At 43.8% G+C, this 16,839-nt stretch overlaps 1 protein-coding gene across 1 annotated transcript in view; it reads right to left on the bottom strand.

The window, feature by feature from the left end:
* The window catches only part of vps26a (VPS26, retromer complex component A), a 67,465-nt gene extending 52,387 nt beyond the window's left edge, over positions 1-15,078 (bottom strand). Inside the window, exons 1-2 of the mRNA XM_069900856.1 lie at positions 14,971-15,078; positions 5,040-5,189 (exon numbers count right to left, since the gene is read on the bottom strand). Coding sequence (XP_069756957.1) covers positions 5,040-5,189; positions 14,971-14,973 — 153 coding nt within the window. The 5' untranslated portion in view covers positions 14,974-15,078. The remainder of the gene's footprint in view (positions 1-5,039; positions 5,190-14,970) is intronic.
* Between the last annotated feature and the right edge of the window lie 1,761 nt (positions 15,079-16,839).

Genomic DNA, 16,839 nt, shown 5'->3' with positions numbered 1-16,839 from the left:
CCAATTTACACCCCATTTACCTACACCCCAGTACAATTTTGAAGGGTGGGTGGAAACTGGAGCCCCCGGAGAAAACCACGCAGATACAGGGAGAGCATACAAACTCCTTACAGACAGCATGGGGTTCAAACCCAGGTCCCGTCTCTATCACTGGCACAGTGAAGGTGTTGCACTAACCGCTACACCAACCATGCAGCCCACAAAAGGAATGATTCTTATAAATGGATTTGAGGGGTGTTACAAGCCCAAAGGACTCAAAATCCTGCAGCAACAGAAATTCACCAAGACAATGGTTACTTAAACAAATCTGATTTTATTTTAGTAATAAATAATAAAATCAAAACTTATTACTATTAACTTAATCTCATTCTAATTCTAAGCACAAATGTATGTAATGTTTGTGTGTTTAGGAAAGTTCTTTTGCACTGTCCAATTATTCACTTTTCACTTCTCCAAGTTCACTGGTATCAGGCAATCTTCTATACTGTGCACAGAATTAAACAGATATTATCTTCACCAGGCTCTGGAGCTTTAACAAGTTATTACCACTCAGGAAGATCTTTGTTGGTTTCAGAGAGATATTTGTTGTTCGTTGGACACACAAATTGATCAAGTTCAATCAGCAACTAAAGTGTCTCACCGAATAAATGCCCCCTCTTGGTTTTTTGCAAAATATAACCTCTTTTTCCAGGTTACCACAAGGAATTATTTTTCCCCTATTCCAGGAGAAACACAATAACCAGACACAACCTCTGCAATTGACTACAGAGATTTAGAATAGGCTGAACTCAGAACTCAAAACCCATCTCAAAACTTTCAGCCTTTACCACAAACTGTTGCAGAATACTTACAAACAATGAATGATTTCTCTGTTTGCAAAACCCCATGGCCCCTCTTAGGACAATGAGATTTAAAACTGGTGTTAGATTTAAATTTACATTTAAAACTCTGAGATCAGTTTAAAAGAAGAGTTCTCAGTTCTTGAGTCTGGACACTGTTCAAACATGCTGGTCCATTAACACCTACTTGTGAAACTCCTACAAAGCCAATTGCAGACACAAAGTCTACCCTTGCATAGCTCTTGAATGGCAAATGAGATGATGGTTTGTGAAATGTGACCTGATAACTAAACCTCATAATCTTACCCTTTTAAGATATATTTTATAATTTTATTAACTTATTCCATAACAGGGAAAAGATTTTTTTTTAAAAAGATACCAGATTACAATTACAGGTATATGCTGCTTAACATTCGCTTGGGCAACATCTGACCGCATATATGCCCATAGTCCCATAATTATTCAGTTACAGTGAGAAAGTCTGCAGCAATTTAGAAAAAACGATTACTAGCTAGAGGAAATTATATACTGTATACCCAAACTAATCCGATTGCTCTGCTCTCTCTCCCCATAGTCCCATGTTGGACACACACCGATTCCACTACCCCGCTCTCTGCCCACAGCCCCATGTTGTTCCCTACACTGATCCCACTGCCCCACTGTCTCCCCATAGCCCCGAGTCGGTCCCCATACTGATTCCACTGTCCTTCACTTTGCCCACAAACCCGTGTCAATCCCCACACTAATCTCACTGCCCCATCTCTCCCCAAAGCCCTGTAGTAATCCCCACACTAATCCCAATGCCCCGCTCTCTACCCACAACCCCGTGCCAGTTTCCACATTGATCCCACTGCGCTGTTCTCTGCTTACAGCCCCGTGTCGTTCACCACACTGATCCCTACTTACAAATAAAAAGTTTATAGCTACACTATGGTATCCCATATAACTTTGCTAAGTATATAATAATGTTTGCACAATGTCCACATCACATAAAGCCAATGTCACAGAACTTATCATGGACGTTAAGTGGCACATACCTGTATTCCATTTTAGAGGCATTTGGACAGGTACTTTAATAAGCAAGGTATAGGAGGACACAATTCCAATGCAGACAAATGGAATTAGTGTACAAGGGCAAAAAGATCAGGGTGGACATGGTGGGTGTTTCTGAGCAGTACAACTCTAGGACTCCCACAGAAAACCAGGGGTAGATTCCACAGAAATATACATAATACATTGGACAAAGTGAATAATGAGGCTGGAAACACATGCAACTGCAGATGCTGAAATCTGGAACAAAAAAAACAAGCTACTGGAAAAACTCGACAGGTCAAGCAGCGCCAATGGTGCAAAATGAATTGTTGATACTTGAGGTCAAGAATCTTGCTTTGAGATAGCAAGAGTCTGTTCATTTGAATGTAGCAGTCAAAGACTGTGTTTTACTGCTCTATTACATTTGAGCTGACTAACTGGACTGTGCGCAAAACAAACTCTTATTGTACCAGATGGTCATTGATTCAATAATTTTTATGCAGCATGTGGTTGTAATCTGGCAGACAATGTCTGTAGATGTCAGAAGGTAGTTTCCATTGTGGCCTTCAAGAGCAAACTATATGGTGAGGGAATATTTGCAAGGCTAAGGAGAAAAGGCCAAGGGTGCAGTGTATTGGTAGGACTCGTTGTTCTGGTAGTGAGCAGGCACAGACACAATGGGCCAAATGCTTGTAACCAGTCTATAATTCTATGAAAAAATGATCAAAGAGTCCTATTTTTATTTCGTTTTACAATACAAAGCATGGAGGACAATGATTAGCTTCAATCTAATATTGCAAATATAGGTATTATCTTTTATCTGAAACCCTTGGGACCAAATACTTTATGGAATTTTTCAAACAATAGAATAATAGTAACTGCGGTACATTAAGTAATTATGCTGATTTCAGATTTGCGCAAAACAAAGACACACTCCAACTAGAGGGTCTCTGGACGGGGAGGAGGGAAATGAGGCTTTAACAACTCCATGCAGTTCGGCCAATCTGTCCCTGCTTGAAACTGTGGCAAGAGCCGGACCAGCAACTCATTTTGCACTGTATTTACCACAGTTCCACATGCTGCTGCGTGAAAAGGTTTGAAATGATGCTTGTCACTTTGGGGGACTAACGGTTGTGTGAATGCTGATCTTTCTGACTGGAAGGCACTTTCAAATCACATGAGAATCAAGCAGATGGCATGGCGTCGAGCTACCTGCAGTGCCTTGTTTTGGCGGTGGGGCTGCTACTCACGATCCTGAGTGCGCCTGCAGCCACAACCTCATGGGCACGCCGAGCCTTCTGCCACCATGCCATTCTGGATGCAAAAAGCAAATATCACTTCAGGTGGAAGCACGACAGTGCAAGATCATCGTCAAAGTAGAAGTGGAAACCAAGGACTATGGTGGACTTGGGATCTCCCCAACAGAATCCGTGGCTCAGTCTGACATGGTCATTGGAGGGTTTGCAAATGGGCATCTTTATCTCAAGGTAAGAATGGACAGATTCAGGCACGATCACACATCTGAAACGGTGCATTCGTTCAAAGATTTCTTCCAGTGTTATCTGTTTCATTAACTGAGATTTATTATTAAGCTGTCTCTCTTTACTTGAATAAACTGCCATAATCTCATGCTCACTGATAAATGCATATTGTTCATTGCCATCACATGGCGCTGGACAGGTATGAGTCTCGTTAGGTCATGTTTGGTGCCAAACATGAACTTTTGTGTGCAGACGACATCCAGGAAAAAAATATTCAGTTTTCTGAGGTTTCGGTTTTCAGAATTTCGGATGAAAAAGAATGTGCCCGTATCTGCTATTTCTGCCCTGCAATTAATTACTGATCATTCCTCAGATTTATTGTCAGAGGCAGAATTACTACTTATTGGTAGTGCAAAAAGACTGTACACAGCATATACAAGTAAACAAAGAACTGTAATGAATGTAAACAAACTTACTGTGCAATACAGAGAGACTTTTTTTAAATCAATAAAGTGCTCAAGTAAGAGTCTTTAAATGACTCCCCGAGTTTGTTGTTGAGGAGTCTGATGGTGGAGGGGAGCAGCTGTTCCTGAACCTGGTGGTGCAAGTCTTATATGATGGCAGCAGTGAGAACCGAGCATGCGCTGGGTGGTGTGGATCAATGTTTCACTGATTCAATGTTACTGTTTATTTTTTCTTCACTATACAATTTAAGCAAAATATACATTTGGGAGTTCCACAAGGTGTCTATGCACAATTGCCAATAGACCAGCATTTAAAAACAGAGTGTGTCCAACTGTTTAAAGACTATTAACTCATTAAGTCAACTAATTAACTCCACATTGTATGTCCATGCAGGAATGGCTAACATCATTTACCCATCTCCAGACAATTTAGACTTCAATACATCCTCAAATTTTTAATCTAAACATATAGCACAGTAATAGGCCCTTTGACCCATGAGCCCGTGCCACCCAAATACACCCAATTGACTTACAGCCCCTGGTACATTTCAATGGTGCGAGGAAATTAGAGCACCCAAAGGAAACCCACCCAGACACATGGAGATGTGTCTCCTTTATCCAGACATCTAAAATCTGGAAAGGTCCAAAATCTGGCAGGTGAGGTGGGGGGGGGAACGGCAGCACGACTGGAAGGGGGTGGGGTGGATACGGCAGCACAATTCGGTTGGACTTAAATCTGGCTTTCTGAAATCCATAAAAATCCGAAATTCGGAACACACTGTCCCCCAAAGGTTCCAGATAAAGGATTGTGTACCTGTACAAACTCCTTACAGTTAGCAGATTTGAACCCTGGTCCCAGGTGCTGACACTGTAACAGTGTGGCATTAGCTGCATTAACTGTATCACCCCTTGTTTGTCTCTAAACATCAGCTTTATCTGTGAACCAGTCACACCAATTCCAAGAGACCCAGTGTCAAGCAAACTGGAAGACTCAGGAGTTAGCCCACCAATACCTTCTCAGCATGTTTAAGATGGACAATAAATATCACCCACATACAAGGATATTATTCCAGAACTTTTCTACAGCAAGTTTGTATTTTCATGCCATTCTCCTGAGCTAATCTCCTCTCTTGTGGATTCAATGAACTTGTCTTAACTTTCCAAGGAGGTAAAAAAGTGGAAGAAGTAACTGGGGAGGAAGGAGATTGATTATTAATTCCTACCTTCCCTGTAACAGACTCTCCGTCGTAAAACAGATAATGTTTCTCGACTTTGCCATCTTCACTTTTGATCTCTGCTGTTTTTCTAGTGTCAGCATCATTGAGAATGATATCAATGTCACACACCGGCGTAAACAAACCTCCGAGGAAACTCTAGAGGACGGAAGAGACAAAACCATGAACACCATCTATCTAGAGTTAATGATGGAGTCGTAAATGTAATAGTGGACCCGAGATTACTTGACTAATGAATGCAAATACAGTTATAAACTTTGCCATTATTTATTGCTTTGCAAAGCACAAGAACTCCATTACAATGAGGGGGCACTACCACACGCAACTAGTCTCACTTCAAGTTGCATATTTGTGCAGAAAACTTTCAGGTTTTCAGAACATTTGTTTTTCCCCCCAAACATTTTTCTTAGGATTCATTATAGCGGCTCATGTCCCTTACCATGCCATGGTTTACTGTCTTTGCCAAATAAGAATCTGTTGTTTGTCTTTACAATCAACTTTAGCCTTGATGATTTTTCAAATTCGATATTGGAATATGTGTAGATGACATTTTATATAGCTTTCCTAGTGTCATTTTCAAAATATGTCATCGTCTAAGAAACACAAGCTTTCATATTCTGAATTACAATCTTATCACTCCAATAAACCAAACTTCTTTATGTAGCCTTTAATTAGATGATATAAACCATTTTGCATAACTTCGCATCAAAATTTTCATAACGATGAATTAACAAAATATTTGATTATATTTAAAGACATAATATAAGAAATGTTTAAAACTAATAAAATGATAAGATGATGAATTCAAAGTATTTTGATGCTTCTACCTTTTCCATGGTTCTTCAAAGACTGAACGCAAGCTCCTCTTTCACCCAGATATTACAACATATGATGTCATTGTAATTATGGCAACACTACAAAAACAATTTATCCTTAAAGGGATAATCATCAAAAACACAAGGTTTTAACCTTTACATCATGCTCTGCCTTTTCTAGTTTTGTCAATACTTTAAAACTCACATTCTCATTGCTCCTTTCATCATTCCATAGTAACATAACTGAATACTAGTGAGCTGGCAAAAAAAAAGTTTACCAAAGCAACAAAAAAGCTCTATTGTAAGAATAGCCAACAAAATGAGAAATCCTTTTTCTAGCCAATGTGTACCAAACTGATGCTCAATAGGACTGGGAATTATTATAAATGTCAGCCCTGGTTTCCTTCAATTCATCTACATGTTGGTTCATCTGCTCCACATTCTCAGAACTGTCTGGGATACATGTACGATATTGCTGGCCAACAATAGCACACGTACCCCAATGATCAGCAAGCAGAAACTCCGGTGCCATCTTCTCATGCATGTATTTTAACAGACAGCTGTGGCCTGAAACCTGTCAGCCGTCATTTAGCCAGCTGTTCCATACCATAAAAGTGGAACATGATCATAAAGACTTGCTCCACTGTGGAAATTCCACGTTTTGGTTCTGCATTTACCAGACCAGGCCAAATGGTTATCCAACTGTTGCACATTATGGATATAGGGAACAACATACCCAAGGTAGCATGACCCTGACCAGTTTATCAGTAACCAGGGATAGGCATGGCTACAAATGATACAAGTTCTGATATAGGCTGTAACTTATACAAAGGAGCCCCTAGGTGAAGGTACCATCATCTAACTCAGGGTCAGAGATTTCACACCAGAGTGGTCCTTATATCCACTCAAAACTGGTCAAATTGATTAATGTCAGGAGTCACTAGGATTGACCTACGCGGCACGTATAATTGTACATGCCAATTCCAACTGGAAAACCTCCTTCCTGACGTCGGTCCCAAGAGTTATCCCTTGAGAAGATCCCTTGTACAAATACCTGTAATAACCAGGGCTGGAGGTGTATTGGTGCAAAATATGGGCACAGGTAGCTGTGGGAAAAGATGGCAAGGTTCAGGGTGTTGAGATGGCATACACAATTTTCCTGAGTGCTCGTGTTTGGTACACTTTCTTGTAACATACCTTGCCTGCACCCGTGAATTTCGACTAGGTGCCCTATTCTGATACATATACCATTCAACAGATTATCGTACTAAATATGGCACTGGTCGCAAGGGAATTTCTCCCTCATAATGGATAACAATCTGTGAGCAGAAACAATAACTAGAGATGTTTGTCTTGTTGGCACACAAATAAGACGCATGAAGAAAGGTGTTAAGGTTTGATGGTCCTGCAAGTCTTTCAGAGGTGAGGGAGTTGCATTACTAAATAGGGAGAATGTCACAACTGCAGTAAGGGACACCATCTGAAGGGCCCATCCAGCAAAGCCATCTGGGTAGAACTCAAGAAAGCTGGAATCACTTGGACAGCATTCTCCAGGCCTCCCACTACTCAATGGGATTTGGAAGAACAGAAATGATTGAAGATCATGGAATGATGCAAAATACATCAGCAAAATCTCCTCAACATTGATTGGGAATAGTGTTATATGCCCAAAGGACTCAAAAACCAGCAACAACAGAAATTCACCAAGACAATGGCTACTTCAACAAAACTGGTTTTATTTTCTTAATACATAAGATCAATACTTAATTATTACTATTAACTTAACCCCTTTCTAATTCTAAGCACATGTGTATGTAATGTTTGTGTGTTCAGGAAAGCTCTTCTTCACTGTCCAATCATTCACTTTTCATTTCTCCAAGTTCACTGGTATCAGGCAATCTTCCACACTGTGCACAGAATTAAACATTTATTATAGTCACCAAGCTTTGGTGCTTTAACTAAAGTTGTTAACGCTCAGGAAGGTCTTTGTTGGTTTCAGAGAAATATTCATTGTTCATTGGACACACAAACTGATCTACTTCAATCAGAACTAAAGTGTCTCACCGAAGAAACTTGGCCCTTTTTGGGTTTTTCCAAAGGTAACCTCCTCTTCCAGGTTACCACAGAGTTCTTCTTTTTCCCCTATTTCAGTAGAAACACAATAACCAGCCACAACCTCTGCAATTGTCTATAGAGATTTAGAATAGGCTGAACTCAGAATTCAAAACTCATCTTGAAATGGGGTCTTGCAGCAGGTCTGCCAACTTGCAGCCTTCACCACAAACTGCTTCAGAACACTTCTCTCTCCTCCCTTCCTCCCCCCACCCCCCGCCGCCCAAAACAATGAATGTTTTCTTTCTGTTTGCAAAACTACGTGGCCCCTCTTAAAACAACAAACTTCAACCAAAAATTTAAAACTCTGGCACCAGTCGAGCAGAAAAAGATTTCTCAGTTCTTGTGCCTGGACACTGTTCCAACATACTGATCCATTAGGACCTACTTGTGAAGCTCTCACAAGCACTTCCCATCATCTCTGCAAAACCATCTGTGGACATGGAGTCTACTCTTGCATGGCAAATGAGATGTTTGTGAAATGTGACCTAATAACTAAACCCCACAATTTTATAATTTATCATAATTTTATTAACTTATCCCATAACAGTAGGGAAGTACACACAGGACAGTTTACTGACAGTCCAAACAGGGAATGAACCATCTGAGACCTTGTATTCAGGAATGAATTTGGCCAGTTGATCAAAGCTTCAGTGGGTGAAGCATTTTGGGAACAGTGATCATAAATCCACACATTTTAAGATAGATATATTCAATGATAAGATGCTTAACAGATGAAATTGTTAAATTAAGAAAGGCCAATTGCAATCATATTAAGCAGGAACTGGAAGAAGTAAATTTGGAGCAGTTTGAGGTGAAATCAAATCAAATGGGCAGCTTGATCAACAGGGATGAGTTGGACCAAAGAACCCGTTTCCATAATGGAGTGGTCTATCTGTTATGCTGAAATTTTTTAAAAAAATATAAAGTCCTAGACCACTCCATTCAGGACCATGGGAAGATGAAAGACAAGAACTGCAAGGTTCATGAACCTTGGAATGAGAAGGGACATTGCAAGTTTAGCCAAAAATAAAATGGAATGAAAGGATCAGGAAGGTGAAATCAGTAAAGACAAGAACATGAAATTGCTAGAGCCCTAACTGAGATCTTTGCACCATATACTGAAGAATATCCAATATTACTTGTTTCAGAGCAGCAACAAGGACAAACCAGGAAATTATGGATAGGTAAACCTTCCATCAGTGGGAGGGAAATTATTGAAGATCCTTTGGGATAGGATTTAATTGCATTTAGAAAAACATCGACTAAAGGGAACAGACTATCCTGATGCAGAGTCTGGCTACCAAATGTGGACAGTAGTTTCCTTGCACCCATGGCCCCACAGATACTGCTCTCCTCCTGAGTTCCTCCAGCAGTTCTTACTCTCATCTCACTGATTCTTTTCAGATTTTTGATGGAATAATGAAGATAATTGATGACGGTTGGGCAGTATATGTGGTCCACATGGACATCAGAAGAACATTTTCCAAGGCCCTCACTGTAAGCTGGTCCAGAAGATTAAGTCACACAGGATCCATGACAAGTTAGTAATCGGATACAAAATTTACTTGGCTATGGAAAACAGAAGGCACTGGTAGAGGGGTGCTTTTATGACCTAAGATCTGTAATGAGTGGAGTTCCACAAGCATCAGTGCTGGAACTTCCAAATTTGTGATACGTATAAATGATCTGTATGAAAATGCTGGTGATCTGATTAGTAAATTTGCAAATGACAAAAAAATGAACAGCGAGGATTGTTGTTAAAGAATACAGCAAGATGTCGACAAGTTGGAAATTTCAGCAGAGAAATAAAGATGAAGTTTAATCCAGACAAGTAGGAGTTGCTGAAAATGGCAATACCCTTTGTACACAGGGTACCAGTCCATAGCTCCCTCAAAGTGGCAACACAAGTTGATAGGGTAATAAAAGCAGTGCACGATGTGCTTGTCTTCATTGCTTGGAGCACATACACAACTGCAATGTACAGACACCACAAAAGTCTTACTTTCTACAGTTTTCCAGTTACATAAAAGACACCAACACAAGTATCATTATAACATCACGAAGAGAGAAAAAAATTATACAAAAGGAAGAGGAACTAAATAAAGAATAAATGTACAGTTGAGTACTAAAGTTAGAAATCGCGCTGCAGCTCTACAAATCTTTGGTTAGGCCACATTTAGGGTAGTGTGCCATTCTGACTGCCACATTACAGGTCAGATGTGGATGATTGGTAGACAAAGTGTTTCATTAAATGAAATAAGGCCCTCTACTGCCCTTCCACGTAGCTCGTTCCAGAAATCCAATAAGTGAGAAAACCTCATCTTCTGTCTCATCCTTCTACCAATTACTTTAAATCCATGCTTAACCATGACCCAGTCAGAATGGCACACTACCCTAAATGTGGCCTAACCAAAGATTTGTAGAGCTGCAGCGTGATTTCTAACTTTAGTTTTCACCTTCCAGCATCAGTCGTATCACCAGAAAGGAATGGAAAAAAATCAGAAGCAGAATTTATTGTCGTGAACAAGTCGTGAAATTCGGTGGTTTTGCAGCAGCTGGCAGAGTCCGCAAGCATTGAATCCATGCTGCTGAAGACCCAATTGCGCTGGGTAGGTCACATCTCCAGAATGGAGGACCATCGCCTTCCCAAGATCGTGTTATATGACGGGCAGCAACCTCCTTTGAATACCGCAGAGCCCACCTCACTGACAAAAGACAAAGGAGGAAAAACCCAACACCCAACCCACCAATTTTCCCTTGCAACCGCTGCAACCGCGCCTGCCTGTCCCATATCGGACTTGTCAGTTACCAACGAGCCTGCAGCAGACATGGACATACCCCTCCATAAATCTTCGTCCGCAAACCCAAGCCAAAGAAGAAAGAAGATAGTGCAAATATTCATATTATGAACCATCTTACGACATTACTATAAAAAAATATAATAATGCATGAAAAGTAAGGCAGTGTCTTTGGTTCATTGATCATTCAGGAATCTGATAGCAGCGGGGAAGAAGCTGTCCTTGTGCCGTTGAGTGCATGTCTTTAGGCTCCTGTATCTTTTTTCCAATGGTGGTAGAGTGAAGAGGATATGGCCTGGGTGCTGTGGGTCTTTGAGGATAGAGACTGCTTTTTTAAAGACACCGCCTCGTGTAGATGTCCTTGATGGAGTCTGGTTCTGTGATGTCGCAGGCCAAGTTAACAACCCTCTGGAGTTTATTCTTGTCCTAAGAGTTGGCGCCTCCATACCAGGCAGTGATGCAACCAGCCAGAATGTTCTCCATGGTACACCTGTAGAAGTTTACAAGAATCTTTGGTGACATTCCGAATCTCCTCAGACACCTCACAAAGTATAGTTGCTGGCAAACCTTCTTTGTGATTGCATCAACGTGGAGGCTCCAGGACAGATCCTCGGAGATGTTGACACTAAGGAATTTGATGTTATTGAAGTTACTGCATCAATAATTTCATCTTGCTTTTATCAATTTGGGATATAGTTCATTCTGGCCTAATGATTTGCCATCTTCAAAAACAGAATCAAAGTCTAACTTCAATTGCACGGTGAGAGCAGTTGTTGTGAGAGCAGCAATCATCGTGCCTTATTTGTGTGCAGAAGGAGGGACTTTTACGTAGTTAAATTCCTGGTAGTTACTGTTTTCTTGCTTCTTCAAGACCACAAAAAATCACACATCCTGGTTCCCCCCTGGGCAATGGTATCAATTCATCAGTCTCAGCTAAATCTGTTAGCTGAAAGGAAGCAACCTGGGTACCTTAGCATTATGTCACCGAGGAGCAAAATAATTTTTTAATGGAGATAACATACACATGGGAAATACATAACCCACATCCTCTGCTTCTACACGCATTTATGGTCATATTAAGTCCTTTTTCATCAGTAATTCTCTTGCTCATCATTGGGTGGCACAGACTTGTGGGCCAAAATGGCCTGTTATATCTAAATTTTTTTAAATTTAAATTTAATATTTAAATACCTTGTGATTTTTAGTTTACTCGCCAATACTTTTTCATGCCTCTATTTTCCTAATTTTGTACCTCCAGTGTCAAATTCTTCCAGATTTCTGCTACATCAAGCTTCATCACCAAGGAGTCTCCAGATCTGAAAGTCCTACCAAATCTATCCTGAATCCTCTGAATCTTCCTTCTGTACCTCCCATTACCCAGAGACTGATTTACTCCCTACTTCTCCCCGTCAAACCACCCCCCCCCCCCCACCAGTTCTCGGTGCAGTGACATTGGCCTTAACCCAATTTACAACTTTTACTCCAATTTTAATTTTGTCATTTTCCACAAGTATGCTAAATCTAACTGTAAACTACCATAAAATGCTTTCACTGAAAATTCTTACACATATCCAGATTTTCTTCCCAAAAGAACTGTCTTCTATTATTCTCTGCTCTTGTTATACTTGCTTCATCTATGCCCATCATACAGATTACAATCACACTGGGGTAATTGAAACACTTTCTCACACTGTCTTCGTGCTTTTGCATGTCAAAAGTTTGCCTACAAATGTGTTCTTCTCTGGACTGTGTGAAGGCCTTAGTAAAACACTGCAATTGCTTTTTTATTCAACCTATATTTCATGATTCTTTAAACATACAATTACTTCTCATAGTTGTGATCACTTTTCTAACTATCCAAGTCCCCCCCCCCCCCCCACCGCATCTCATTTTATTTTCATTTGATATAGGAGCCAATTTGGCCCATCAAGTCTCTTTCATGAACACGACTTTCCCCACTGTTCCAATTCTCATGCCAGCCACAAGCAGCAATTTATGGTAGACAATTATCTCAACACCCAGTACATCCTAATGATGTGGAAATAAACAGCACATGGGGGGATACCAAGGAAGTCCCAGATGAGAATTATATATACTCCACAAGCCCTGGAGGTCAGGACCAAACCTGGTTAACTACCTTGGTACTGGGTTACCTTGATGAAGGGGGTCAAGCCTGAAACATCAGTTATGTACTTTTTACCTTTGCTACATTAAGGACCTGCTGAGTCTCTCCAGTAATTTTTTGTTTTTACTACTACCTTTGCACCACCCATCTCATCAGAAGACTGCATTCAAGAACATTAAACTGCCATTCTGCCCCTCTTTAACCTACATTTCAGTTTTATGTTTTTTTTAAAAACACAGACAGTTGTGGGTGCCAGGAATGCCTTGCCGGGGATGGCGGTGAAGGCTGAAACACTGGGGGCATCTAAGAGACTCTTTACACATGGATGAAAGAAAAATAGAGGGTTATGGGATTGGGAGGGTTTAGTAATTTTTTTAAAGGAAGGAGTATATGGGATATGGGTTGGCACAACATCGAGGTTTTACGTTCAGCTGTCTTACTCTCAAAGTCTGAAAGATACTGCACAGAAAAAGGCCCTTTGACCCATCATCCACAGCAACCATCAAGTAGCCATCCTCTAAATTCCTCACATTTAGTTATACACTATTCAGCACAACTAGATACCTTTGCCTGTTTTGAAAAGCAGAAAGAAATTTGCTCACCTTGTCAGCTAACCTATTTGCTTTCTTCTGTTTCTTTTCTTCCAGAATTTATGTTCAGTGACCCACCCCTTGCCAATCTTTCTTCATCTACATTAACTGCCTATTACTACACAAGTGGCACAGGGCATAGTTCCGAGACCTCTGGCTTTGGAACTCCTGCTTCTTAAACCCCTTCCCAATTTCTTAATGTTTCTTCATGACCACATTCTTTTCTCTGCCCTTGTTAGTGGTACATGTAAAATCTCTGCTCCTTCCTTTCCAGGATGTTCCCACAACTTCCGAATGTCTTTAACCCCTTCACCAAGATGTCACATCAGCAATCACAAATGCCTGTCAACTCCCTTCACTGTATAATCCACTATAATTAATGCTGCCTTGATATTTCTTAGCTGCATACCACAGAGAAACATTCTCTATCTATTCAGTTTAGAAGATCACTTGAAGAGCAGGATGTTTCTCCTGAACTTTGTTCGTCATTTGACAGTCCTTCCAGCGACCATGAAACAGCTCCGGGTTCACCATACTTCCTGTCCTTGACAGTGATACAACTTGGAGTTCCCATTTAGCACAAAAGTGTAGCTGAAGTGCCACTATTTATTTGATTAACTCACTAGTCAGAAATACACAAACACCAAAATTCAGAGTGATCTCAATCAGTCATCCTTAGAGTGAACAGTATCAATCACTCCCATATGTCAATTTCACAACCTTTATATTTCCTAATTGGCAAAACCGACTTCAATAAGATAACCTGCAAGATGTTTTCTGAAAGGCCAGACTGTAAAGCTGCTTCACTTTCTACAGGAGAACAAAGGTCCCCAAGTGTGGACTGAATGATCCAAAAGTTGTAACTGGTTTTCACCTGACAATGCAAAATAAATTACACGATATTTCTCTCAGCAGAAACAAAATTGCATCTCCCCGTTTTCCTACATTCCCAGCTCAGGGCTCAGGCCCAAACTGCTGACTGCTTTTTATTTCCTGCAGATTCCACGTGACTTGCTGAGTTTCTCCAGCACTTCCCACGTCTACTAAAGGTCTAGCCAGAAATACCCTTTGCAAGTTTGCTCAGACATCCAACGGGTTCCAGTGCCTCTGCCTTGTCTTCAGAAGTTAATGGAGGCTCTCAGCATTAACTGGATCTTGGATCCTGTCACTGGGGCAGGGGGATAGAAAATCTCCAGCAGACAGTGGGATTATCGGACCCCGTGCAGCACTGGCTTTATTTACAGGTGTAAATAACAGGGGCCCTGGGCGGGGTCACAGCCCGTGAAATGCACCGACCAGCGGCAATCACGGCTCGCTCTCTCCGAGGCCTGGTCCGGTCCGGTCCGGCGCTCCTCCCGCCGGGCCGGGCTGCACTGCGCTGGGCAGGGATCCCAGGCCGGCCGCCGAGGCCTCCGGGAGACGGCGGCCAGCCTCGCCTCCCTGTCCCTGTCCCCATCAACCCCCCGACTCACTCACCATCTCCGACCGCTCGCTCCTCGCCGCCCGCCGGTCACGTGACCCGTTTAAAGGTACAGCGGCCGTTCTTGCGAACCGCCCTCAAAGCGGCAGCGCGCGGCTGTCAGAGGCGGGAAGGCGGGGACTCCAGCAAAGCCAGCATTCCGAATCAACCTTTTCGCAAACTGAGACCGGATAGGGGCTTCCAGGAGTTAGATCATGAATGTTTGATCTCAAAACAAGATGGGCATTGTTTTCTCAGTCCAAACTCTTACAAAGCCTGAGATGGTTGTCTTGATGATGCACCAGACCATTCCATCACAATCCCTGAGTAGGTCTTGCTCCACTGGTAGGATGCACTGGGAATGGACTCCTCGACAAGGTCCACTGGCAGGATTCTCCTCGACAAGGTCCACTGGCAGGATGTACTAACAGGATGGACTCCTGGACAAGGCCCACTGGCAGGATGTACTGGCAGGATGGACTCCTGGACAAGGCCCACTGGCAGGATGTACTGGCAGGATGGACTCCTGGACAAGGCCCACTGGCAGGATGTACTGGCAGGATGGACTCCTGGACAAGGCCCACTGGCAGGATGGACTCCTGGACAAGGCCCACTGGCAGGATGGACTCCTGGACAAGGCCCACTGGCAGGATGGACTCCTGGACAAGGCCCACTGGCAGGATGGACTCCTGGACAAGGCCCACTGGCAGGATGGACTCCTGGACAAGGCCCACTGGCAGGATGGACTCCTGGACAAGGCCCACTGGCAGGATGGACTCCTGGACAAGGCCCACTGGCAGGATGGACTCCTGGACAAGGCCCACTTGCGGGATGGACTCCTGGACAAGGTCCTCCGGCGGGATGGACTCCTGGACAAGGTCCTCCGGCGGGATGGACTCCTGGACCAGGTCCACCGGCGGGATGGACTCCTGGACCAGGTCCACCGGCGGGATGGACTCCTGGACCAGGTCCACCGGCGGGATGGACTCCTGGACCAGGTCCACCGGCGGGATGGACTCCTGGACCAGGTCCACCGGCGGGATGGACTCCTGGACCAGGTCCACCGGCGGGATGGACTCCTGGACCAGGTCCACCGGCGGGATGGACTCCTGGACCAGGTCCACCGGCGGGATGGACTCCTGGACCAGGTCCACCGGCGGGATGGACTCCTGGACCAGGTCCACCGGCGGGATGGACTCCTGGACCAGGTCCACCGGCGGGATGGACTCCTGGACCAGGTCCACCGGCGGGATGGACTCCTGGACCAGGTCCACCGGCGGGATGGACTCCTGGACCAGGTCCACCGGCGGGATGGACTCCTGGACCAGGTCCACCGGCGGGATGGACTCCTGGACCAGGTCCACCGGCGGGATGGACTCCTGGACCAGGTCCACCGGCGGGATGGACTCCTGGACCAGGTCCACCGGCGGGATGGACTCCTGGACCAGGTCCACCGGCGGGATGGACTCCTGGACCAGGTCCACCGGCGGGATGGACTCCTGGACCAGGTCCACCGGCGGGATGGACTCCTGGACCAGGTCCACCGGCGGGATGGACTCCTGGACCAGGTCCACCGGCGGGATGGACTCCTGGACCAGGTCCACCGGCGGGATGGACTCCTGGACCAGGTCCAACGGCGGGATGGACTCCTGGACCAGGTCCACCGGCGGGATGGACTCCTGGACCAGGTCCACCGGCGGGATGGACTCCTGGACCAGGTCCACCGGCGGGATGGACTCCTGGACCAGGTCCACCGGCGGGATGGACTCCTGGACCAGGTCCACCGGCGGGATGGACTCCTGGACCAGGTCCACCGGCGGGATGGACTCCTGGACCAGGTCCACCGGCGGGATGGACTCCTGGACCAGGTCCACCGGCGGGATGGA

The sequence above is a fragment of the Narcine bancroftii genome, chromosome 10 (genome assembly GCF_036971445.1).
Source record: "Narcine bancroftii isolate sNarBan1 chromosome 10, sNarBan1.hap1, whole genome shotgun sequence".
NCBI classification, from domain to species: domain Eukaryota; kingdom Metazoa; phylum Chordata; class Chondrichthyes; order Torpediniformes; family Narcinidae; genus Narcine; species Narcine bancroftii.
Note: the sequence above shows the minus strand (reverse complement) of the source record. Positions and strands in the feature narration are given on the sequence as shown.